Source organism: Rhinoderma darwinii, chromosome 3 (assembly GCF_050947455.1).
Source record: "Rhinoderma darwinii isolate aRhiDar2 chromosome 3, aRhiDar2.hap1, whole genome shotgun sequence".
In the NCBI taxonomy this organism is placed as follows: Eukaryota; Metazoa; Chordata; class Amphibia; order Anura; family Rhinodermatidae; genus Rhinoderma; species Rhinoderma darwinii.
Genome location: NC_134689.1, coordinates 74,723,553 through 74,751,308, shown reverse-complemented (window position 1 = coordinate 74,751,308; position 27,756 = coordinate 74,723,553). Strand labels below are relative to the sequence as shown.

Genomic DNA, 27,756 nt, shown 5'->3' with positions numbered 1-27,756 from the left:
AATCGCAATGTGCCAATAAGTTGCTTTGGCAGCTGGATGCCTAACTCTAGCCTTCAGGTCCGTTATTTATGGGGAAAAAAGTTAAAAAAGACAAAAATCACCATTTTAACAATAAAAGATGTTTTAATACAGGACGAAAACAATAAAAAGTATACAAAATAGGTATCACATTCATGCTGAGAATAGCAAAGAAAAAAAAATAAGAATCAATGCCAGAATTGCTGTCTTTGTTCATCCTGCCTCTCATAAAATGGAAGAAAAAGTGATCAGAATTAGTTTGTACCACAAAATGGTACTAATAAAAACATTGATTCATCCCGCAAAAAAAACAAGCCTTCACACAGTTTTGTCCAAAAATACAAAAGTTATGGCTCTCAGAATATGGTGACCCAAAAAGCTAATTATTTGTTTTTAAACGCAAAGGTTTAAAACATAAAAAAATAACACAATGTAAATTTGGTATCCCAGTAACCACACCGGCCTGACTGTAACATGTCAGTTGTACTACACAGTAAATGCCGGAAAAATAATTGAAATTTAGTTTTTTGTTTATTTTGCTCCCTAATAAATGGAATAAAAAGTGCTAAAAAAGTCATAAAAGTATTTACCCCAAAATGGTACCAATGAAAACTACTACTTGCTCACAGCTTCATCAATTGAAAAATAAAAAATGTATGACTCTCAGAATATGGCAACACACAAATCTTTTTTTATTTTTCACTGATTTTGATTGTGAAAAAGTATCCTGCTGACATGTGTAAAGTTTAAAACGAAAAAAAAAAAAAGAATTGCTGTGTAAGCCAGTAAAAAATGAGCCCTCATATGGCTACGTCGATGGAAAAGTATTAATAAAAAAGTTACGTATATAAAATGTGATGAAGAATATAATAATTTTACAGGTCAGAAACACAGAAAGGTTACCCAACAGGAAAATTGCAAGTGCCTTATCCATCAACAAGTCATGATGCAAGTAAGTGAGTTTAACGGATACAACAGTTTGTTTTTTTTGGTCATTTGAACAAGTTTTTAATCTATTTTTTCATACTTTTATTTAAAAAAAATAATAATTTGCATTTATTTTCATTTTTAGCATTAGCCCCTTTTACCCTTCCTATAATATGGCCCTGATTTTCAAAAAGATGATAAAAGGGCGTCTATCATAATCTATATTTTATTATGTTTTCACTCTAGTACAATTGATTAAATATAAGTGGACATCCTAAAGATGTTTAATGCATGTTTATTCCCTACATTTAAAAATAATGTAAACTGCAAAAGAGATGCAACTGCATAAAGCCAGCAACCATTCAGCATAGAGGTGTACAAAGAAATCATAGGGCCTAATATCAAAATTCTGGAAAAAAAAGCTTGCAGCATATATATACACTACCGTTCAAAAGTTTGGGGTCACCCAGACAATTTTGTGTTTTCCATGAAAACTCACACTTATATTTATCAAATGAGTTGCAAAATGACTAGAAAATATAGTCAAGACATTGACAAGGTTAGAAATAATGATTTTTATTTGAAATAATAATTTTGTCCTTCAAACTTTGCTTTCGTTAAAGAATGCTCCATTTGCAGCAATTACAGCATTGCAGACCTTTGGCATTCTAGCTGTTAGGGTATGTGCACACGTAGTGACCAAAAACGTCTGAAAATACAGAGCTGTTTTCAAGGGAAAACAACCCCTGCTTTTCAGACGTTTTTTGAGCAACTCGCGTTTTTCGCTGCATTTTTCGCGGCGTTTTCGCAGCATTTTTTACGTCCGTTTTTGGAGCTGTTTTCATTGGAGTCTATGAGAAAACAGCTCCAAAAACGTCCAAAGAAGTGTCCTACACTTCTTTTGACGAGGCTGTATTTTTACGCGTCGTCGTTTGACAGCTGTCAAACGACGACACGTAAATGACAGGTCGTCTGCACAGTACGTCGGCAAACCCATTCAAATGAATGGGCAGATGTTTGCCGACGTATTGTAGCCTTATTTTCAGACGTAAAACGAGGCATAATACGCCTCGTTTACGTCTGAAAATAGGTCGTGTGAACCCAGCCTCAATTTGCTGAGGTAATCGGGAGAAATTTCACCCCATGCTTCCAGAAGCCCCTCCCACAAGTTGGATTGACTTGATGGGCACTTCTTGCGTACCATACGGTCAAGCTGCTCCCACAACAGCTCTATGGGGTTGAGATCTGGTGACTGTAATGTCCACTCCATTACAGATAGAATACCAGCTGCCTGCTTCTTCCCTAAATAGTTCTTGCATAATTTGGAGCTGTGCTTTGGGTCATTGTCCTGTTGTAGGATGAAATTGGCTCCAATCAAGCGCTGTCCACAGGGTATGGCATGGCGTTGCAAAATGGAGTGATAGCCTTCCTTATTCAAAATCCCTTTTACCTTGTACAAATCTCCCACTTTACCAGCACCAAAGCAACCCCAGACCATCACATTACCTCCACCATGCTTGACAGATGGCGTCAGGCACTCTTCCAGCATCTTTTCAGTTGTTCTGCGTCTCACAAATGTTCTTCTGTGTGATCCAAACACCTCAAACTTCGATTTGTCTGTCCATAACACTTTTTTCCAATCTTCCTCTGTCCAATGTCTGTGTGCTTTTGCCCATATTAATCTTTTCCTTTTATTAGCCAGTCTCAGATATGGCTTTTTCTTTGCCACTCTGCCCTGAAGGTCAGCATCCCGGAGTCGCCTTTTCACTGTAGACGTTGACACTGGCGTTTTGCGGGTACTATTTAACAGGTTCCCGACCGCTGGCCGTATTTATACGGCCAGCGGTCAGGGTCTCTGAAGTCCGCCGTATAGACTATTTATGGCGGCACTTCAGAGACTGTGCACGCGCGATCGCGTGCACACAGCTCTGTGCCCTGGCTGTTGCTAACAGCCATGGGCACTGGGCAGAATGTCAGGGGTCAATCTTTTGGCCCCTGAACATGTGATCGCTGTGACAACCAATCACAGCGATCACATGCATTTCTGCATAGAAAACAGTGTGCACGCGATCGCGTGCACACAGCCCTGTGCCCACGCTGTTACCAACAGCTCTGGGCACTGGGCAGAGTATCAGGGACCAATCTGATGGTCCCTGAACATGTGGTCGCTGTGAAAACCTATCACAGCGACCACATTTGTTTTATTTTGACTTTTCTGGCAGTAAATCTCCTGCCTCTTTTCTTCTCCTCAAACATTGTTTCAGTTTGAGGAGAAGAAGAGACTCGGGAGAATTGCTGCCAGAAGATTACAGTTACAGTTACACAAAAAATACAGTTACACTCTAAAACATTCTCTGTATAGATAGATTTCTATCTATCTATACAATCTATCTATCCATCTATCTTTTTTTCTATATATCTACCTTTCTATCTTTTATTCTATTAGAATAGGCAGGTAGGGAGTATATAATTATATATATATCCACATATATATAATATATATAGCAATAGCGGTTTATTTTTTTGTTAGCGGTAGTGTAGATATATATAGCAGTTAGTTTGTGTGTTTTATATTAAAAAAAAAACAAAAAAAAAACAAACAATTTGTTTAGTTAGTGTTAGTGTTAGTTACGTTATGGCGAGGAAGTTGTTTAGCGCCGAGGAGGCATACGCCATGTTGTGGTCTGAGTCGGAGACCGCATCAGAGATGGCGTCTGAGATGGAACCTGTTTTAGGTAGTGACGATGACAACGTCACTTCAGGTTCATCTTCAGGGGACGTTGTCCCTGATGCAGTTGAAACTGCAGAACTTGAAAGCGCAGGGCCAAGTAGCGCTGTAGCACGGGAAAGCCTGGTCCCTTCAGTCCAGGCTCTTGTATGGGCACCTGCCCCATCTTTTGGGCCTAGAATCCACGGATTTACTGCCACTCCTGGCATAACCGTGGACAATACAAACTTTGTCCAAATGGATTACTTCCATTTATTTATAACGGACGACATCCTAAATCAGATTGTCCACGAAACAAATTTATATGCCACTCAATATATAAGGCAGAAACCTTCATCCACCCATGCCAGAGATTGGACGCCCACCAATTTGCTGGAATTAAAAACATTTTTGGGGCTCACCCTAAATATGGGTATTGTCAAAAAGCCCTCCATTAGGTCTTACTGGTCAACAAGACCCGCCCAAGCCACCCCAGTATATTCTGCAGTAATGCCCAGGTCTCGTTATGAGACAATAATGAGGTTCCTCCACTTCAATGACAACGCACAGGCCCCCCAAGTACCGATGCAAACCGGGATCGGTTGTTCAAAATAAGACCGCTAATAAATTCCCTGAATAATTTATTTCTGCAACTCTACACCCCTGAGCAGAATGTAAGTGTGGACGAATCCCTCCTCAACTTTCATGGCAGACTTAGCTTTCGCCAATATCTACCTTCAAAAAGGGCAAGATATGGCGTCAAGCTCTACAAATTGTGTGAAAGCGGGTCAGGATATACCACCACCTTCAGAATTTATGAAGGGGCGGGACCGCACAATAAATGTTCCTGGATGCCCCCCTGATCTTTCCACCAGCAGTAAGATCGTGTGGGAGATAATGCAGCCTCTGCTTCACAAGGGGTACCACCTGTACTGTGATAATTTTTATTCCAGTGTGCCCCTGTTTAGGCATTTGCATGCTGCAAGGACTGGGGCATGTGGTACCATGCGCAAAAACAGAATTGGTTTTCCACAGCAATTAGTGGGGAAGCGCATGGTAAAGGGGGACTCCTGTGCTTATGCATCTGAAGAATTGCTGGCGGTCAAGTTCAGGGATCGCAAAGATGTGTATGTGCTAAGCACGATTCATACCGCAGGAACAGTGGCAGTGAGGGAAAGGGGGGCAACATCGGACAAGCACAAACCAGTGAGCGTGTCCGAATATAACAAGTACATGGGGTGGGTGGATTTAAGCGACCAGGTTTTACAGCCCTATTTAGTAAAACGCAAAACAAAAACCTGGTACAAAAAAGTGGCCATTTATTTGTTACAGGTGGCCATCCACAACTCATTTGTGCTCTACAAAAAAAACAGAGGCAGAGACACATACCTGGATTTCCAGGAAAAAATTATTGAAGGCCTCATTTTTGATGTTCAGGACACCCGAGAATGCCCCCAGTCTGAGGATGTCACGCGACTGACTGAAAGACACTTCATCAGTCGGATTCCCCCAACACCAACCAGAAGCAACCCTCAGAAAAACTGCCGCGTCTGCAGAAAAGACGGGCACCGCAAAGATTCCCGATATTTCTGTCCCTCATGTCCCTCACAACCAGGCCTGTGCATTGAGCCATGTTTTAAAAAATACCACACTGTTCTGAATTATTAGATTTTAGTTAATTCATTGAAAATATATTTGCCCTACATTACGTTTTTATTTTTCCCCTGATTTTACTCCAAGGGTGAGGGAGGGAATGGGTGGGTGGGGGGTGGATGTCATGTTTGCATATTCTCTAAAGTTCATCTGCTGGAGAGCTCCATTTGCATAAACCTGCAATTTCTTATTTTAGAAAACCCAAAAAAATAAATTCCCATTATACCCCTAGATGAATATTTTTGGATTTCTGCTTCAAGAGCAGATATTTTGGAAGTGTTATAGAAACTCTGTTGAGTTTTGTAAAACCAGCTTTGAAAAAAAGCGATTTGTGAAATAAGCTTCTTCTATCGTCCGCCCTCCTACTTCTCTATGTGATAAATAAGACACACATATTTGGTATCCCCATGCACAGGAGAAGTGGAAGAATGTGAAAGGAGATGAATTTTGGCCGTGGTCTATGCCGTGTGTGAAAAATGCTGGTATAAACTGACGCATTTGCTAAAAAATTGCTAATTTTATTTTGATCCATCTTATTCAAGAAACTTTCAGAAGAAAACTGGACTGTCTAAAAATATGATAAACCCCTTGAAGAAAACCTTGTGGGGTCTACTTGCGTGAATGAAGTAATTTATGGGGTGATTCTAATCTTTCAGCAGCATTAGGCCCCCCAGAAAACAGTATGCGGCTATAAAATCAAGTGCAGAATTCCTGGACCGAAAAGGCCAAAAAGCCTCCTTTTATGCCAAGCCCTGGCACATGCCCGTGAATAAAGCACACATATTTGGTATCCCCATGCACAGGAGAAGTGGAAGAATGTGAAATGCGATGAATTTTGTCCGTGGTCCATTTTGTGTGTGAAAAAGCTAGCCTAAACTGACGCATTTGTTAAAAAGAAAGGTAATTTTATTTTGTTCCATCTTATTCAAGAAACTTTCAGAAGAAAACTGGACTGTCTAAAAATATTATAAACCCCTTGAAGGAAACCTTGTGGGGTCTACTTGTGTGAATGAAGTCATTTATGGGGTGATTCTAATGTTTCAGCAGCATTACGCCCCCCAGAAAACAGTATGCTGCTATAAAATCAAATGCAAAATTCCTGGACCGAAAAGCCTCCTTTTATGCCAAGCCCTGGCACATGCCCGCACAGTGAATAAGGCACACATATTTGGTATCCCCATGCACGGGAGAAGTGGAAGAATGTGAAAGGAGATGAATTTTGTCCGTGGTCTATGCCGTATGTGAAAAATACTAGCCTAAACTGACGCATTTGCCCCCCAGAAAACAGTATGCGGCTATAAAATCAAGTGCAGAATTCCTGGACCGAAAAGGCCAAAAAGCCTCCTTTTATGCCAAGCCCTGGCACATGCCCGTGAATAAAGCACACATATTTGGTATCCCCATGCACAGGAGAAGTGGAAGAATGTGAAATGCGATGAATTTTGTCCGTGGTCCATTTTGTGTGTGAAAAAGCTAGCATAAACTGACGCATTTGTTAAAAAGAAAGGTAATTTTATTTTGTTCCATCTTATTCAAGAAACTTTCAGAAGAAAACTGGACTGTCTAAAAATATGATAAACCCCTTGAAGGAAACCTTGTGGGGTCTACTTGTGTGAATGAAGTCATTTATGGGGTGATTCTAATGTTTCAGCAGCATTACGCCCCCCAGAAAACAGTATGCTGCTATAAAATCAAATGCAAAATTCCTGGACCGAAAAGCCTCCTTTTATGCCAAGCCCTGGCACATGCCCGCACAGTGAATAAGGCACACATATTTGGTATCCCCATGCACGGGAGAAGTGGAAGAATGTGAAAGGAGATGAATTTTGTCCGTGGTCTATGCCGTATGTGAAAAATACTAGCCTAAACTGACGCATTTGCCCCCCAGAAAACAGTATGCGGCTATAAAATCAAGTGCAGAATTCCTGGACCGAAAAGGCCAAAAAGCCTCCTTTTATGCCAAGCCCTGGCACATGCCCGTGAATAAAGCACACATATTTGGTATCCCCATGCACAGGAGAAGTGGAAGAATGTGAAATGCGATGAATTTTGTCCGTGGTCCATTTTGTGTGTGAAAAAGCTAGCATAAACTGACGCATTTGTTAAAAAGAAAGGTAATTTTATTTTGTTCCATCTTATTCAAGAAACTTTCAGAAGAAAACTGGACTGTCTAAAAATATGATAAACCCCTTGAAGGAAACCTTGTGGGGTCTACTTGTGTGAATGAAGTCATTTATGGGGTGATTCTAATGTTTCAGCAGCATTACGCCCCCCAGAAAACAGTATGCTGCTATAAAATCAAATGCAAAATTCCTGGACCGAAAAGCCTCCTTTTATGCCAAGCCCTGGCACATGCCCGCACAGTGAATAAGGCACACATATTTGGTATCCCCATGCACGGGAGAAGTGGAAGAATGTGAAAGGAGATGAATTTTGTCCGTGGTCTATGCCGTATGTGAAAAATACTAGCCTAAACTGACGCATTTGCTAAAAAATAGCTGAATTTTTTTTGTTCCATCTTATTCAAGAAACTTTCAGAAGAAAACTGGACTTGCTAAAAATATGATAAACCCCTTGAAGGAAACCTTGTGGTGTCTACTTGTGTGAATGAAGTCATTTATGGGGTGATTCTAATGTTTCAGCAGCATTACGCCCCCCAGAAAACAGTATGCGGCTATAAAATCAAATGCAAAATTCCTGGACCGAAAAGGCCGAAAAGCCTCCTTTTATGCCAAGCCCTGGCACATGCCCGCACAGTGAATAAGGCACACATATTTGGTATCCCCATGCACGGGAGAAGTGGAAGAATGTGAAAGGAGATGAATTTTGTCCGTGGTCTATACCGTGTGTGAAAAATGCTAGCATAAACTGGCGCAATTGCTAAATTCTTGCATTTTTTTCCAATTTTGCCCACTTTACTGACAAATGCCACTAAAACAAAGCCCTATCTGTCCTTTAAAAAGAGTGTAAAATTCAAAGATGAACTTTATTCACCTGCTGAGTTATAGTCATCTAAAGAAGCGCATAGCAAAATTGTGAAATTTGCTCTGGTCATTTAGCTGTAAAACAGCCTAGTCCTTAACCGGTTAATGAAGCTGCCAGTTGAGGACCTGTGAGGCGGCTATTTCTCAAACTAGAGACTCTAATGTACTTGTCTTGTTGCTCAGTTTTGCAGCAGGGCCTCCCACTTCTCTTTCTACTCTGGTTAGTGCCTGTGTGTGCTGTCCTCTGAAGGGAGTAGTACACACCGTTGTAGGAAATATTCCGTTTCTTGGCAATTTCTCGCATGGAATAGCCTTCATTTCTAAGAACAAGAATAGACTGTCGAGTTTCACATGAAAGCTCTTTTTTTCTAGCTATTTTGAGAGTTTAATCGAACCTACAAATGTAATGCTCCAGATTTTCTTTTATTTTTCTAGGACGTTACAAGGCTTAGAACTTTAGCAGCAATTTCTCATATTTTAAAGAAAATTTCAAAAGGCTATTTTTTCTGGGATCAGTTCAGTTCTGAGGTGGCTTTGAGGGCCTTATATATTACAAAATCCCCAGAAGTCACCCCATTTTGAAAACTGCACCCCTCAAGGTATTCGAATAAGCATTCACAAAGTGTTTTAACCCTTTAGGTGTTTCACAGGAATTAAAGAAAAGTAGAGGTGAAATTTACAAATTTTATTTTTTTTGCCGAAATTCATTTCTAATAAAAAAAAATTGTAACACAGAAGGTTTTACCAGAGAAATGCAACTCAATATTTATTGCCCAGATTCTGCCGTTTTTAGAAATATCCCACATGTGGCCCTAGTGTGATAATGGACTGAAGCACTGGCATCAGAAGCAAAGGAGAACCCAGTGAATTTTGGGCCTCCTTTTTTTTAGAATATATTTTAGGCACCTTGTCAGGTTTGAAGAGGTCTTGTAGTGCCAAAACAGTGGAAACACCCCAAAAGTTACCCCATTTTGGAAACTACACCCCTCAAGGAATTTATCTAGGTGTGTAAGCATTTTGACCGCACAGGTTTTTCGCTAAATTTATCAGAATTAGTCTGTTAAAATGAAAATCTACTTTTTTCTGAAAAAACATAGAAATTTTTAATATTTACAAGAGATAATAAAGAAAATGCACCCCAACATATGTAAAGCAATTGTAAAGGATCTGCCAGGCACAGCTTCAGGGTTAACTTCCTTAGGTAATCAGTCTTCACCTGAGTCTATCTCTCTGAGACTGCCTCCAGCTTCCACCACTCAGGCTGGCAGGCTTAGGAGTGGGAGAGCCTATCGCAGCCTGGCCAGACGGAGCTAGCTCCCGCCCTCTGTCTATTTATACCTGCCTTTCCTTTTCCTCCTTGCTTGTGATTCTTTCCGTGTGGTTTCCTGGCCCAGCTACAGCTCCTAACAATTTCATCCTGCTCCATTCTGACCCTGGCTTTCTGACTACTCTTCTGCTCTGCGTTTGGTACCTCGTGCTCTCCTGGATTGACTTGGCTCATTCACCACTCTGTTGCTCACGGTGTTGCCGTGGGCAACTGCCCCTTTCCCTTTGCTTTATATTCTCTTGTATGTTTCGTCTCGTGCACTTACTGAGCGTAGGGACCGCTGCCCAGTTGTACCCCGTCGCCTAGGGCGGGTAGTTGCAAGTAGGCAGGGACAGAGTGGCGGGTAGATTAGGGCTCACTTGTCCGTTTCCCTACCCCTATCATTACATAATCACAAGCCCATATACCTAGTCTACCCTGGTCCCTGACACTACTATGGACCCCCTTGAGACCCTGGCTCAGCAAATGCAGGGTCTCTCCCTACAGGTCCAGGCCCTGGCTCAGAAGGTCAACCAGCCTGAGGCTACCTTGGTGGTTCCCCTCACCTCAATTCCTGAACCCCACCTCAAGTTGCCCGACCGGTTCTCAGGGGACCGGAGGGCTTTTCTTTCCTTTCGGGAGAGTTGCAGGCTTTACTTTCGCTTAAAGCCCCACTCCTCAGGTTCTGAGAGCCAGCGAGTGGGTATAATTATGTCCCGGCTCCAGGACGGGCCCCAAGAATGGGCCTTCTCCTTGGCTCCTGACGCCCCTGAACTTTCCTCCATTGATCTTTTCTTTTCTGCTCTCGGACTCATTTATGACGAGACTGACAAGACTGCCTTTGCCGAGAGTCAGCTGGTGACCTTATGTCAGGGTAGGAGACCTGTTGAGGAGTATTGTTCTGACTTTAGGAAGTGGTGCGTAGCTTCTCGGTGGAATGACCCTGCCTTAAGGTGCCAGTTTAGGTTGGGTCTGTCGAATGCCCTGAAAGCCCTGCTAGTTAGCTATCCCTCTTCTGACTCCCTAGACCAGGTTATGGCTTTAGCGGTACGACTTGAACGACGTCTCAGGGAACGACAACGTGAACGTTTATGTGTTTTCTCCTCCGACTCCCCCATGATGCCTCCCGAGGTTCCGTTGCTTCGTTCTTCCACGGAAGACTCGGAGGTACCCATGCAACTCGGGGCCTCCGTGTCCCCCCAACAATGTAGAGAGTTCCGCAGGAAGAATGGTCTCTGCTTCTACTGTGGGGATGACAAGCATCAAGTGAACAACTGTCCTAAGCGTAAGAATGCAGCCTCAGAACTTCCGCGCCTAAGTGATCATCGGGGAGGTCACTTGGGCGCACAGGTATTTCCCGTAAATATGAAACGTAATAAGAACTTGCTTCCCTTTCAGGTCTCTTTTGGTGGTAGGTCTGTTACCGGCAGCGCCTTCGTGGATTCAGGGTTCTCTGCTAATATCATGTCTGTGGAATTTGCTATGTCTCTTGCTATGCCTTTGATTGATTTGCCTAAACCTGTCCCGGTAGTGGGTATCGACTCCACTCCTCTTGCTAATGGTTATTTTACTCAGCATACCCCTGTTTTCGAACTCCTTGTTGGCTCCATGCATTTGGAGCAGTGCTCTGTACTGTTGATGCAGGGATTATCGTCCGATTTGGTTTTAGGCCTTCCCTGGTTGCAGTTGCATAATCCCACGTTTGACTGGAATACTGGGGAGCTTACCAAATGGGGTAATGAATGTTTGACGTCATGTTTTTCTGTTAATTCTATTTCTCCCCCTGAGGAGGTGAACACGCTACCTGAGTTTGTTCGGGACTTCGCTGATGTTTTCTCTAAGGAGGCCTCCGAAGTGTTACCTCCTCATAGAGAATACGATTGCGCTATCGAATTGGTACCAGGAGCTAAGCTTCCTAAGGGTAGGACATTTAATCTTTCTTGTCCCGAACGTGAAGCCATCAGAGAGTATATCCAGGAATGCATGGCCAAGGGTTACATTCGCCCCTCTACTTCTCCGGTAGGTGCTGGCTTCTTCTTCGTAGGAAAGAAGGATGGTGGTCTTAGGCCATGCATTGACTACCGTAACCTGAATAAGGTCACTGTAAGGAACCAGTATCCCCTTCCTTTGATTCCTGATCTCTTTAATCAGGTTCAGCGGGCCCAATGGTTCTCTAAGTTTGATCTACGGGGGGCGTATAACCTTATCCGCATCAAAGAGGGGGATGAGTGGAAGACTGCGTTTAACACGCCCGAAGGTCATTTCGAATATCTCGTCATGCCCTTTGGGTTGTGTAATGCGCCGGTGGTCTTCCAGAATTTCATAAATGAGATTTTGAGAGATTACCTGGGGATATTTCTTGTAGTGTACCTTGATGACATACTGGTGTTTTCCAAGGACTGGCCCTCCCACATTGAGCATGTCAGGAAGGTGCTCCAGGTCCTTCGGGAAAACAAACTGTTTGCAAAAACCGAAAAATGTGTGTTTGGGGTACAGGAGATACCATTTTTGGGTCAAATCCTCACTCCTCATGAATTCCGCATGGACCCCGCCAAGGTTCAGGCTGTGGCAGAATGGGTCCAACCTGCCTCCCTGAAGGCGTTACAGTGTTTTTTGGGGTTCGCTAATTATTACAGGAGATTCATTGCTAACTTCTCGGTCATCGCTAAGCCTCTTACGGACCTCACTCGCAAAGGTGCTGATCTCCTCCACTGGTTTCCAGAGGCTGTCCAGGCTTTTGAGGTCCTTAAGAAGTGCTTTATCTCGGCCCCGGTGCTGGTTCAGCCCAACCAAATGGAGCCATTTATCGTGGAAGTTGACGCATCCGAGGTGGGAGTGGGGGCTGTCTTGTCCCAGGGTACCAGGTCCCTCACCCATCTCCGCCCCTGTGCCTACTTCTCCAGGAAGTTTTCGCCCACTGAGAGTAACTATGATATTGGCAACCGCGAACTGTTAGCCATTAAATGGGCATTTGAAGAGTGGCGCCACTTCCTGGAGGGGGCTAGGCACCAGGTAACGGTCCTTACCGACCACAAGAATCTGGTTTTCCTAGAATTGGCCCGGAGGCTAAACCCGAGACAAGCTCGATGGGCGCTATTTTTTACCAGATTCAACTTTTTGGTTACCTATAGGGCTGGGTCTAAAAATATTAAGGCCGATGCACTGTCGCGTAGCTTCATGGCCAGCCCTCCTTCGGAGGAAGATCCTGCTTGTATTTTGCCTCCCGGTATAATCATTTCTTCTATTGATTCTGATTTAGTCTCTGAAATTGCAGCTGATGAAGGTTCAGCCCCCGGGAACCTTCCTGAGGACAAGCTGTTTGTTCCCCTGCAATACCGGCTAAGGGTACTTAGGGAAAATCATGACTCCGCACTATCTGGTCATCCAGGCATCCTGGGTACCAAACACCTCATTGCCAGAAACTATTGGTGGCCTGGCTTGCCTAAAGACGTTAAGGCCTACGTCGCCGCTTGTGAGGTTTGTGCTAGGTCCAAGACTCCCAGGTCCCGACCAGCGGGCTTACTACGTTCTTTGCCCATTCCCCAGAGACCTTGGACCCATATCTCCATGGATTTTATCACCGATTTGCCTCCATCTCAAGGCAAGTCGGTGGTGTGGGTGGTAGTAGACCGCTTCAGTAAGATGTGCCACTTTGTGCCCCTCAAGAAACTACCCAACGCCAAGACGTTAGCTACCTTGTTTGTCAAACACATCCTGCGTCTCCATGGGGTCCCTGTCAATATTGTTTTGGACCGAGGGGTACAGTTTGTTTCTTTGTTTTGGAGAGCCTTCTGTAAGAAGTTGGAGATTGATCTGTCCTTCTCCTCTGCTTTCCATCCTGAAACCAATGGCCAAACTGAGAGGACTAATCAATCTCTAGAACAATATTTAAGGTGTTTTATCTCTGACTGTCAATATGATTGGGTCTCATTCATTCCCCTCACTGAATTTTCCCTTAATAACCGGGTCAGTAACTCGTCAGGGGTCTCCCCCTTTTTCTGTAATTTTGGGTTTAATCCACGGTTCTCCTCCGTTTCACCTGGTAGTTCCAACAATCCCGAGGTAGAGGTCGTTCATCGGGAACTGTGCACAGTCTGGGCCCAGGTTCAGAAGAACCTAGAGGCGTCCCAGAGCGTACAAAAAACTCAGGCTGATAGAAAAGGTTCTGCTAACCCCTTGTTTATGGTCGGGGATCTGGTGTGGTTATCATCTAGGATCTTGCGTCTTAAGGTCCCGTCCAAGAAGTTTGCTCCCCGGTTTATTGGGCCGTATAAGGTCATTGAAGTCCTCAATCCTGTCTCCTTCCGACTGGAGTTACCCCCATCTTTTCGTATACACGACGTGTTTCATGCCTCCCTCCTTAAACGCTGCTCCCCGTCCTTGGCTCCCTCGAGGAAACCTCCTGTTCCCGTTCTCACCCCTGAGGGGGTGGAATTCGAGGTGGCCAAGATTGTGGACAGCAAGATGGTCCAAGGCTCCCTCCAGTACCTGGTCCATTGGAGAGGATACGGGCCTGAGGAGAGGACTTGGGTACCCGCCCGGGATGTTCACGCTGGGGTATTGGTCAGGAAGTTCCACCTTCGTTTCCCCAGTAAACCAGGTCCGCTTAGAAAGGGTCCGGTGGTCCCTCATAAAAGGGGGGGGTACTGTAAAGGATCTGCCAGGCACAGCTTCAGGGTTAACTTCCTTAGGTAATCAGTCTTCACCTGAGTCTATCTCTCTGAGACTGACTCCAGCTTCCACCACTCAGGCTGGAAGGCTTAGGAGTGGGAGAGCCTATCGCAGCCTGGCCAGACGGAGCTAGCTCCCGCCCTCTGTCTATTTATACCTGCCTTTCCTTTTCCTCCTTGCTTGTGATTCTTTCCGTGTGGTTTCCTGGCCCAGCTACAGCTCCTAACAATTTCATCCTGCTCCATTCTGACCCTGGCTTTCTGACTACTCTTCTGCTCTGCGTTTGGTACCTCGTGCTCTCCTGGTTTGACTTGGCTCATTCACCACTCTGTTGCTCACGGTGTTGCCGTAGACAACTGCCCCTTTCCCTTTGCTTTATATTCCCTTGTATGTTTTGTCTCGTGCACTTACTGAGCTGTAGGGACCTCCGCCCAGTTGTACCCCGTCGCCTAGGGCGGGTAGTTGCAAGTAGGCAGGGACAGAGTGGCGGGTAGATTAGGGCTCACTTGTCCGTTTCCCTACCCCTATCATTACAGCAATGTCTCCTGATTCCGGCAATATCCCATATGTGGTAATAAACTGCTTATTGGACCCACAGCAAGGCTCAGAAGGGAAGGAGTCTTGGCAGTGAAAATGAAAATCAACTTTTTTTCTGAAAAAGCATAGAAATTTTACATTTTTACAAGGAATAAAGGAAAAAGAACCACAACATTTGTAAAGAATTTTATCCTGATTACGGCAATACCCCATATGTGGTAATAAACTGCTGATTGGACCCATGGCAGCGCTCAGAAGGGAAGTAGCGCCATTTGGATTTTGGAGCACGGATTTTGCTGGATTGTTTTTCGGTGCCATGCCGCCTTTGCAACGCCCTGGTGGGACCAAAACAGTGAAAGCCCCCCAAGTTACCCCATTTAGGAAACACCCCTCAAGGAATTTTTCTAGGGGTATAGTGAGCAATTAGACTCCATGGGTCTTTTGCAGAATTTATTAGAATTAGGCAGAGAAAATTAATATCAGAATTTTTTTCCACTAAAATTTAGAATTTTCTCATTTTCACAAGGGTTAAAAGGAGAAATAAACAACCAATTTTTGTAAAGCTATTTCTCCCGGGTACGGAAATACCCCACATGTAGTCATAATTTTTTTTCATTAGAAATGAATTAACCCTTTCAGGACTGATCCATTTTTTGCTTTCTTATTTTCGTTTTTCACTACCCGCCTTCCAAGAGCCATAACTTTTTTATTTTTCCATCAGTAGAGTGTTGTGAGGGCTTATTTCTTGCGGGAGGAATTGTAGTTTCTATTGATACCATTTAAAGTGCCATAAAAAGTACTGGGAAACTGAAAAAAATAGGAAAATATAGGAATATAGGAAAAAAACTGATTCCATTTTTTGGGGTTTTCGTTTTTACAGCTTTCGCCGTGCGGTAAAAACAAACTACAGCGATTTTGGCAGTTTAAATTATTTACGTTTTTTATGGTGTTCACCGTGCGAGTTAAATAATGGTATATTGTAATAGTTCGGCCTTTTACGGACGTAGCGATATCAATTCTGTTTATTTTTTTACATTACTTTTGAAGAAAAATGGGAAAAGGTTTTTTTTTTTAACATTAAACTTTTTTCTATCTCACTACTAATAACTTTAATTCTTCTACACATTTTATTAGTCCCCTTAGGGGACTTGTACCAGCGATCATTGGATCCGCGGGTACAATATGCTGCAATACTAATGTATTGCAGTGTATTGTTATTTTTACAGACTCCTGTAACAGCGTGATCGCTGTTCCTGTCCGTTAGTCACGGGTGTCAGCTGTAATACACAGCTGACACCCGCAGCGTATGGAGCGAGCTCAGCACGTGAGCCCGCTCCATACATCACCCCCGCACCATGACGTGCTATTAAGTCATAGGTGCTCAAAGGGTTTAATGCACAGCAGATGGTGTGAATATTAAAGTTTTCCACTGATATGCCATTTTAGTGCATAATATGTCGTGCCCAGTTTGTGCCCCTGAAGACAAATACCTCATAATGCGTTAAGCGGGTTCTCCCGGGTATGGCGATGCCATATATGTGGGCACAAACTGCTGTTTGGGCACGCTGCAGGGCTCAGAAGGGAGGGACGCCATTTTGCTTTTGGAGCGCAGATTTTGCTTGGTAGTTTTTCTGTTTGGGGTTTTGCTGGTATTTCAGTTTATAATGTGGTGGCATATGTAATCTGTGCGGAGAACATCAGGGCATAATAAGAGGGTATAAAAATGCTGTAAATAATTAATAATTCATAGATATGTGGCCGGTGTCGCACTGATAAATGGTGTCGGATCTTATCCGCTTTTGAAACACTCTGCACATTTTGCATCGCCATATTCTGAGAGCCAGAACGTCTTTATTTTTTCACCACCGGAGCTGCGTGAGGGCTTATTTGTTGCGAGACAATCTGTACTTTTCATTGGTACCATTTTGGGGTACATGCGATTTTTTTGATCACTTTTTATTACATTTTTTGCAAGCCGGGTCACCAAAAACAAGCAATTCTGACAATGTTTTTTAGTTTATTTTTTGCGGCGTTCACCGTGCACTATAAATGACCATTATATTTTATTCTGCAGGTCAGTACGATTACGGCGATACCATATGTATATAGGGTTTTTTTTATGTTTTGCAGCGTTTGCGCAATAAAATCAGTTTTTTATAAAATTATTTATTTTCTGTCACCGTATTCTGAGAGCCGTAACTTTTTTATTTTTCAGTCAAAAAAGCTGTGTAAGAGCTTGTTTTTTGCGGGACGTGTTGTAATTTTTATTGGTATTATTTTCGGGTACATGCGACTTTTTGATCACTTTTTATTCTCTATTTTGGGAGGGGTGGTGACCAAAAAATAGCGATTCTGGTGTCGTTTCTTATTGATTTTTTTTGGGGTGTTCATCGTGCGGGAAAAATAACATTATAGTTTTATAGTTGGGGTCGTTACAAACGCGGTGATACCAGACATGTGTACTTTTTTTGACCTCCGATTGCCGTGACAAGCATCGGTAGCCCCCACGATCACTTCGTGGGGGCTGCCGATGTGCTTCAAACCACTTAAATGCGGCGACGGCAATCCGTCGCCGCATTTATGGGGTTAATTGCCAAAATCAGCGGCGATGGTCTGCTGACCGGCAAGGCTGGAGTGTCAGCTGTCAGGGACGTCCGTTAGGACAGTGTGCACCGGGAACTACTCCGCAATAGTACGTCTGGATGCGGGAACTAACCCCTCTGCAGGACGTACTATTGAGGAACAGCGCGTGAAGAGGTTAAGTTACAAAATTAGTTTCAGAACAACCAATGTAAGGCTGTTTTCATGTCTGTGTCATAGAAGCAGAGCAACTAAAAAAATGCATGACGGAAACCAACAGCACCTGACGGAGCCTATTGACTTTAATTGTTTCTGTTCGATTTCTGTCACGGTGTCTGTCGTCTTGCTGGACAAAATATTCTCTGTATAATCTCGGCACCGTTTCACAATTAAAAAACACAAGGTTGGCAGTTTTTTAAATACTGGTCCTGTCTAGTCTAGCACCAATGACCATGCTTCAATCAAAGTCGCTCAGATCACTCGATTTTCCCATTCTAATGTGGTTTAAACTGAAACAGATCCACAGAAAACTTGCTCACTTGATTTTATGCTGCACTCCATGGTCACTTGTCTGATTTCCATACTGGGAAGCACCAATCGTGAAATGGCAGGTGTCTCTAATAAAGTAGCCATTTAGTGTACAGTATATACATCCACCATTCAGCAATAACGTTAAATCCACTTGTATAATATCGTCAATGTCCCCCTCATTCTGCCAAAACATCTCTGATGATCGAGGCATGGCCTCCACACCTCCTCTGTGGTGCTTTGTTGCAAGACATTAGGAGCAGATCCCTTCAACCTTTTCCCTGCCAGTGACGTATCTTATATGTCCTTTGAAGGAGGCACTTCAGTAGCCAAGGACACATGTTCTATGTCCTTGCTACTAAAGGCTCTGCCTCAAACTAGACTGCAGCTAGAGCTGCGATCTAGATCTTGTTTTAAAACCAAGAATCTATCTGCAATCTAGCCTGAGTTAGAGCAGGTTGCAGTGGGAGCTGCTATATTTGCTTTCACTTAAGCCCATGTGGAAGAGGAGGAGTAGTAGAGGAAGGTGGCGAGGGACGTGCTGGCAGCATGCAGGGAGAGGAGGAGAAGCTGTGAACCTCCTCCTGTCCCTGGATGTTTGTAGGTAGGGGGAAGTGTAACGAACTGTTGTTCATGTTATCACCCCCCTTATAAATCCCCCCTTATAAATCAGAGAGAATACTTGTCACATATGGGAGGCCTGATTAGAACTTACTCATTTAATAACCCCTTTGCGCCTAATTAGGCCGTTTAGTGACTCCGCTACCAGGCTGTTTACCAGCGTCCACAATGCAGCTTTAAATAAGTCGTAACAAGCACTTGCTCCACATGCAAAACATTGATACACTCAATGCATTTTATACTGTCTCTATCCTGTTGGTGTGTGATTTTTGCAGAACTTCTGCAATTTTTTTGCATTGACCATGACAGCAATATGTGAACACTGTTTTAGAGTTTATATAGGGAGATGGAAAATTATATATAATTTCCAATTTTTACTATAATGCTTGCATCTGTGAACATAGACATGATTGGTATGTATAAACTCCTCACATCTTAACATTTTTTGCAGAATGTATTTTGTTCCATAAGGGGTCTTCTTGAGTACGCTTTATAGTGGCAAAGTTAAATTTTCGGTAAATTTTTGCCTATAATCACTGCTTGATACAATGTTACGTGAAGGTGTTTGTACTGCATGTGAGTTTTAGGCGCAAATGTATGTTATAAAGCATTTAAAAAAATCAAAAAAAAAATCCTTTTTGTCACAAAGTTACGTTAAGATGGACATTGCTACTAACAGTATGTCAAGACAACTGCAATCGTCGGGTTGTCTGTTTTCATCAAATATATAAGGTTTGGAAGTGCACTCACTCTTCAAAGTGTGTAATCATTGTATTTTAAAGGTTATTAGTTTAAAGGCAAAAAATCCAGCTTTAGGGCAGATTTACACGAACGTGCTATACGTTCCTATGCAAGTCTATGGGGCAGTGCAGACTGTCCGTGAGTTTTGCGCAGTGTGAGTCCGCTGCGTAAAACTCACGACATGTTCTATATTTCGGCGTTTTTTGCACATCACGCACCCATTGAAGTCAATGGGTGCGTGAAACTCACGCGCACCACACGGAAGCACTTCAGTTGGACGCGCGTTATTCGCGCAACAGCAGTAAAAGAATGAATGTAAACAGAAAAGCACCACGAGCTTTTCTGTTTACAAACATCCAAACGGAGTGTCATAATGATGGCGGCTGCACGAAAAGCACGCAGCCGCGCATCCATATGAACATGACACACGGAGCTGTCACGCACCTGCCACGCGCGCAAAACGCTGCATTTTTTGCACGCGCAATATGCACACATTCGTGTAAATCCGCCCTAATGGGGATTTATCATATAGTTCTACCTATTCTCCCTATTATTGTGCATAGGGAATAATGTATCTATCAGCTAGGGGAGCATGATTGTATGACTATAATTTGACTAGTCAGCTACATTACGTACAACGCACCATAAATATAAGATCAACATTTTACACTGAAATCAGCGTATCTGTAACATTTTATTCTACCTTTAGACATGGCAGCATACTGTCACATTCTCTGTTCTCAGAATTGGTCTGAGAGGCGAGGGTTAAAATCTTGAGTGCAGTGGCGTAGCTATAGTGGCGTAGCAGTGGCGTAGCTATAGGGGTCGCAGCGGTCACAATTGCAAAGCCGAAGCCCCCGCACCGCATCAATAAAAAGTTACTATAGTAACTGGGGCCACGGGTCCCTGCTACTATAGTAACTGACAGTACTTACCCGCCTGCATGGGGCATAACTAGGAAAGACTGGGCCCCATACCAAACTTTTGACTGGGCCCCCCCTCCCCTGGGTGCCACACAAACCCCCCTTGTAGATAGTGCCTCCCTGTAGATTCTGCCACACAGTGCCCCCCTGTAGATAACACCATACAGCCCCCCTGTAGATAGCGCCATACAGCCACCTCCCTGTATAAAGCACCATACAGACACCCCAGTAGATAGCGCCATACAGACACCCCTGTAGATAGCGTCATACAGCCCCCTCCCTGTCAAGGGTATAGCTAAAAGCTCATAGGCCCCGATACAAAAGTCCTTCTTGGGGCCCCCCCCCAACTTCTCATGACCGACGGCCCGCAGCTTTCAGCTGCATCGCTTAGTCTCCTAAGTGACAAATATTGATTAGGAAAAGGGAAAAGGGGGATAAGGATTGTGGTTCAGTTGGAAATTTTTGGGATATAATAAAATAATAAACTTTATTAATAGAATTGATAAAAGTTGTATATAAATTATTACAATTGTCTAATGCAGGTACGATTTAAATTATAGTGCGGATAACCCCCTATCTTACACCATAAAGGACATAATTTGCTTTATGAATTGCTTGCTATCAAATATTACTATCGTGCAGTGGCAATGTTGCAATAGCTACCCATTTTGATTACTAATAGGCAGGGGCATAACTAGGAAAGACTGGGCCCCATAGCAAACTTTTGACTGGTGCCCCCCTCCCCTGGGTGTCACACAACCCCCCTTGTAGATAGTGCCTTTTTTACAGCCCCCCTGTAGATAACGCCATACATCCCCCTGTAGATAACGACATACATCCCCCTGTAGATAACGCCATACATCCCCCTGTAGATAACGCCATACAGCCCCCTGTAGATAACGCCATACATCCCCCTGTAGATAACGCCATACATCCCCCTGTAGATAACGCCATACATCCCCCTGTAGATAACGCCATACAGCCCCCTGTAGATAACGCCATACAGCCCCCTGTAGATAACGCCATACAGCCCACTCTGTAGATAGCGCCATACAGCCCCCTGTAGATAACGCCATACAGCCCCCCTGTAGATAACGCCATACAGCCCCCTGTAGATAACGCCATACATCCCCCTGTAGATAACGCCATACAGCCCCCTGTAGATAACGCCATAGAGCCCCCTCTGTAGATAGCACCATACATCCCCCTGTAGATAATGCCATACAGCCCCCCTGTAGATAATGCCATACAGCCCCCTCTGTAGATAGCGCCATACAGCCCCCTCTGTAGATATCTACAGAGGGGGCTGTATGGCGTTATCTACAGGGGGGACTCTGTATGGTGTTCTCAACAGTGGGGGCTGTATGGCGTTATCTACAGTGGGGGCTGTATGGCGTTATCTACAGGGGGCTGTATGGCGGTCTCTACAGTGGGGGCTGTATGGCGTTATCTACAGTGGGGGCTGTATGGCGTTATCTACAGGGGGGTCTGTATGGCGTTATCTACAGGGGGGTCTGTATGGCGTTATCTACAGGGGGGGTCTGTATAGCGTTATCTACAGGGGGGGTTTGTATGGCGTTATCTACAGGGGGGTCTGTATGGCATTATCTACAGGGGGGTCTGTATGGCGTTCCCTACAGGGGGGGCTGTATGGCGTTATCTACAGTGGGGGCTGTATGGTGTTATCTACAGGGGGGGTCTGTACAGCCCCCCCGCCATACAGCCCCCCCTGTAGAGAACACCATACAGCCCCCCCTGTAGGGAACGCCATACAGCCCCCCCTGTAGGGAACGCCATACAGCCCCCCCTGTAGGGAACGCCATACAGCCCCCTCTGTAGGGAACGCCATACAGCCCCCCCTGTAGGGAACGCCAAATAGCCCCCCCATGTAGGGAATGCCATACAGCCCCCCCTGTAGGGAACGCCATACAGCCCCCCCTGTAGGGAACGCCATACAGCCCCCCCTCCTGTAGGGAACGCCATACAGCCCCCCCTGTAGGGAATGCCATACAGCCCCCCCCCTGTAGGGATCCACAGGATAGGGGATACATGTGTGATCGCTGGCAGCGATAGGGAGAACGAGGACCCGAAAGTCCTCCCGAAGTTCTCCATGACTAACCTCTGACTTCCAGCGTCTGCGCAGCTCAATATGGGATATATGTCTTTTGTTTAATGGCAGAGCGGGGAGATACCTCCCTGCTCTGCCGTAGTGTTCAGTGGCGTCGCGCTGTAGCAGTCATAGCGGCTGCTAGCGGAGCCTCCGGCCATGGTGGGGGCCCGTTCCGGCAGCCGCTACGGCTGCTACGGCGGTAGTTACGCCACTGCTAATAGGAATGTCAGTATAGATTACAGGGGTAGACAGTGTATGTATAAGGCTATGTTCACACGGAGTATTTTGCCGAGTTTTTGGACGCGGAAACCGCGTTGCAAAACTCTGCAAAAACGGCCCGAAAACGCCTCCCATTGATTTCAATGGGAGGTGTCGGCGTCTTTTTCCCGCGAGCAGTAAAACTGCCTTGCGGGAAAAAGAAGCGACACTCCCTATCTTCGGGCGCTTCCGCCTCTGACCTCCCATTGACTTCAATGAGAGGCAGAGAAAGCGTATTTCGCGCTGTTTTATGCCCGCAGCGCTCAATGGCCGCTAGCGAAAAACGGCACGAAAATCGCCGCGAAAATCAGCGTGCAGGGAGAGGAATATCTGCCTCAAACTTCCAAACTGAATTTTGAGGCAGATATTCCTCCTGCAAAATACCCCGTGTGAACATAGCCTAAGAGTGTCACCTTATTTGTTTATTGTATGGTGAATCATACTGAAAATATTTTAAATTGCTTGTATTCTTATTCCCATGTAGTAAAGCTGATATTTATAGATATGTTAATAGCTCTAAAATAAGCTGTAGGGGAGCTTTATAACAATTAGTGCAGTAGTCCGCAATCAAATTTCCAACTGAAGCACAATCCTTATCCCCCTTTTCCCTTTCCCTAATCAATATTTGTACAAAACTGGTGGTATATACCTTTGTGGTCCTCATCACCCACTCTATATAATATTAATGAGAGGGTATTTGCAAAATTTCCCATTTTGTCTCCTAAGTGACCCAACGATGCAGCACTAGTAGCCAGGGGTGCCACTAAGGTCTTAAAACTTCAGGGACAATAGCCCCAATACATATACCCCAAAATATGTGTGTGCGTGTATGTATGTGTGCGTGTGCGTGTGAGTGTGTATGTTACATAGTTACATACATAGTTACATAGTTAGTACGGCTGAAAAAAGACACATGTCCATCAAGTTCAACCAAGGGACGGGAAAAGGGAAGTAAAAAATTACTACACATAGGAGCTAATACTTTTTTGTTCTAGGAAATTATCTAAGCCTTTTTTAAAGCCATCTACTGTCCCTGCTGTGACCAGCTCCTGCGGTAGGCTATTCCATAGATTCACAGTTCTCACAGTAAAGAAGGCTTGTCGCCTCTGCAGGTTTAACCTTTTTTTCTCCAGACGGAGGGAGTGCCCCCTTGTTTTTTGAGGGGGTTTTACATGGAACAGGATTTCACCATATTTTTTGTATGTGCCATTAATATATTTATATAAATTAATCATGTCCCCCCTTAGTCGTCTTTTTTCAAGACTAAATAGGTTTAATTCTTTTAATCTTTCCTCATAACTTAAATTCTCCATGCCCCTAATTAGCTTCGTTGCTCTTCTTTGTATTTTTTCCAACTCCAGTGAATCCTTTCTATGAACTGGAGCCCAGAACTGAACTGCATATTCTAGATGAGGCCTCACTAATACTTTGTAAAGTGGCAATATTACATCCCTGTCCCACGAGTCCATGCCTCTTTTAATACACGACAATATCCTGCTGGCCTTTGAAGCAGCTGATTGACACTGCATGCTGTTATTTAGTTTATGATTTACAAGTACACCCAGATCCTTCTCAACAAGTGACTCCCCCAGTGTAGCTCCCCCTAGGACATATGATGCATGCAGGTTGTTCGTACCCAGATGCATAACTTTACATTTATCTACACTAAACTTCATCTGCCAAGTGGATGCCCAAACACTTAGGCCTCATGCACACGACCGTAGTGTTTTTCTGGTCCGCAAATTCCAGGATCGTGTTCCGTGAAATGTCATCCGCAGTTCATCCGTATGTAATCCGCAGTTCATCCGTATGTAATCTGCAAAATGCGGATGAAAAAAAAAAAAGCCTAGGTAAAACAGGATGACGACAGAACTCATTCCCGGTCGTCGCCTAGCAACATTTCCGCAAATCCGCAAACTGCGGATGACACACGGAGGTGTATCCGCAATTTCCACGGGCCCATTGACTTCTATTGGCATGTCCGCATCTAATTTGCGGCCCGTAATAAGACATGTCCTGAGTTTCTGCGGCACGGATTTGCGGACATGCGGAGACCCGTGAAAACACGGATAGTGTGTATTGGCCCATAGAAATGAATGGGTCCGCAATTCTCCCGTGGATTTGCGGGGGAATTGCGGACGCAAAAACACGGTCGTGTGCATGGGGCCTTAGTTTGTTTAAATCCGCTTGCAATTCATGAACATCTTCCATAGACTGAACTATATTACATAGCTTGGTGTCATCTGCAAAAATAGAAATAGTGCTATTAATCCCATCCTCTATATCATTAATAAATAAGTTGAATAATAGTGGTCCCAGCACTGAACCCTGGGGTACACCACTTATAACCGGGGACCATTCAGAGTAGGAATCATTGACCACAACTCTCTGGATACGGTCCTTGAGCCAATTCTCAATCCAATTACAAACTATATTTTCTAAACCTATAGTCCTTAATTGACCCATTAGACGTCTATGAGGGACAGTGTCAAATGCCTTTGCAAAGTCCAAAAACACTAAATCCACAGCGGCCCCTCTGTCTAGGCTTCTGCTCACCTCTTCATAAAAACAGATCAGGTTGGTTTGACAACTTCTGTCCTTAGTAAAACCGTGCTGGCTGTCACTTATAATACTATTTTTTGTCACATAATCCTGTATATAGTCCCTCAATAGCCCCTCAAACATTTTCCCCGCGATGGATGTTAAGCTTACTGGTCTATAATTACCCGGGGAAGATCTAGAGCCCTTTTTGAAAATAGGCACCACATTTGCCCTGCGCCAGTCCCTTGGCACTATTCCAGTCACTAGAGATTCTCTGAATATTATGAAAAGGGGGACAGAAATAACTGAACTAAGCTCTTTAAGAATTCTAGGGTGTATCCCATCTGGTCCCGGGGCCTTGTACACATTTATTTTATTTAATTTAGCTTGGACCATATCTACATTCATCCAATTCATTATATCAACTGATATATTAACAGCACTGGCACCGGCTACATCAGCAGCTCTTTCTTCTGTTGTATACACAGAGCTAAAGAACCCATTTAGTAACTCTGCCTTCTCTTGATCCCCTGTGACCAACTCCCCATTACCACTATCTAGGGGTCCTACATGTTCAGACCTTGGCTTTTTATCATTTATATACTGAAAGAATTTTTTGGGATTTGTTTTACTATCCTTGGCCACCTGCCTTTCATTTTGTATTTTTGCTAATTTTATTACATTTTTACAGATTTTATTAAACTCTTTATATTTTACAAAGGCTGCAGATGTACCCTCAGATTTGTATTTTTTAAATGCCCTTTTCTTGTCATGTATTGCCCCTTTCACAGAAGGTGTAAGCCATGTGGGATTTAATTTTAGTCGTTTATACTGGTTACCTATAGGAATACATTTTGCACTATAATAACCCAAAGTAGATTTGAAAATCTCTCATTTATCATTTGTACCATTATTTGACATTAGTTCTTCCCAGTCTATATCCTGAATTGCAGCCTTCATCCTGGGGAAATTGGCTTTCTTAAAATTAAATGTTTTTGCCCTCCCAGCCTGTGTTTGTTTTTTACAGTATAGGTAAAATGTAACTATATTGTGATCACTGTTACCGAGGTTTTCACGAACATTGACGTTCCCAACAAGCTCTGCATTATTAGAAATGACCAGATCCAACAGAGCTTCACCTCTAGTCGGGTCTTCCACAAACTGGCCCATAAAATTTTCCTGCAACAGGTTGAGGAAATGTCTCCCCTTTGCAGTTGAAGCCGAACCATGACACCAATTAATATCCCGGAAATTAAAATCTCCTATTATCACTACAGTACCCGCCTGTGCAGCCCGCTCCATCTGTTTATATAGCTGACCTTCCATCTCCTCAGTTATATCGGGGGGTCTATAGATTACACCAAAAGTAATTTTTTCAGTGTTTACCTCCCTTTGTAATTCCACCCACAAGGTTTCAACCTCCTCACAATCTTCACCCACTATTGTCTCTTTCACACTTGCCTTCATATCATTTCTCACATACAGACATACACCACCACCTTTCCTATTTGTCCTGTCTTTCCGAAACAGTGTAAAACCCTGTAGATTTACAGCCCAGTCATGTGAAGAGTCCAGCCATGTTTCAGCAACACCAACTATATCTATATTTTCTTCCAGTACCAAGGCCTCCAGCTCCCCCATTTTGCTTGCTAGACTTCTGGCATTTGTGAACATACACTTTAACTTGCCTTTCAGTTTTTCACTTTTATTATCAGAAATGTGATTTGACATTATTTGGGCATTTTTATTTACACTGCTGTTCTGCAACAAAAGGATCTCCTTATCCTGTTGTCTAGTCCTCTCCCCACATTCTGTTTCTCCCCCCACCAATCTAGTCTGACCCCTCTCTGACCTGGCTACCCCTTTTTTTTCTACATTGACCTCCCTCCTCAGCCCTAGTTTAAATACTCCACCACCCCAGGTAGAATTCTCTCCCCCAGCACAGCGGACCCCCTTCCATTTAGGTACAAATCATCTGCAGAATACAGTTTGTACCCCAATGAAAAGTCAGCCCAGTGCTCTAGGAACCCAAATCTTTCTCCTCTACACCAAGACTTAAGCCATGCATTTAACTCCCTGAGCAACCTCTGTCTTTCCTGTGATGCGCATGGCACAGGCAGTATTCCTGAGAATACAACCTTGGAGGTCCTTCCCTTCAGCTTGTAGCCTAGTTCTTTAAAATGATTCTTAAGGCTCCTCCACCTACCATTTATTCTGTCGTTGGTACCGACATGGACCACGACAGCTGGATCATCACCAGCCCCTCCCAGCAATTTGTCCACCCGTTCCACCACATGCCGAACCCTGGCACCAGGGAGACAGCAAACCATTCGGTTGAGGTGGTCTTGGCGACAAATTATTCTATCCGTCTTCCTGATTATAGAATCCCTACGACTATCAATTGCCTTGGCTTACCTGCATTACCATCCCGCCGACTACTAGCTGGGCTGTTCTCCCGGCTGTTGGGGAGATCAGTATCCACTAGGGCTGCCATTTCTGATACTGACACCCTTGCATCATCACCCAACTTGGCAATTTTGCTTGGAATGTCAGAAACCGGATCGGCCTTCCTTTTCTTGGACCCCTTTCTACTGCCCCTAACTACATTAACCCAGCTACTTGCCTGATCCTGCTCACCCATGTCTTCACCC

The 27,756-nt window shown here is 44.0% G+C and overlaps 1 protein-coding gene across 1 annotated transcript in view; it reads left to right on the top strand.

Annotated features, from left to right (window-relative positions):
- Positions 1–27,756, top strand: part of LCP2 (lymphocyte cytosolic protein 2) — a 353,127-nt gene that overhangs the window by 96,676 nt on the left and 228,695 nt on the right. Inside the window, exon 3 of the mRNA XM_075859992.1 lies at positions 900–970. Within this exon, the coding sequence (XP_075716107.1) occupies positions 900–970 (71 nt within the window). The remainder of the gene's footprint in view (positions 1–899; positions 971–27,756) is intronic.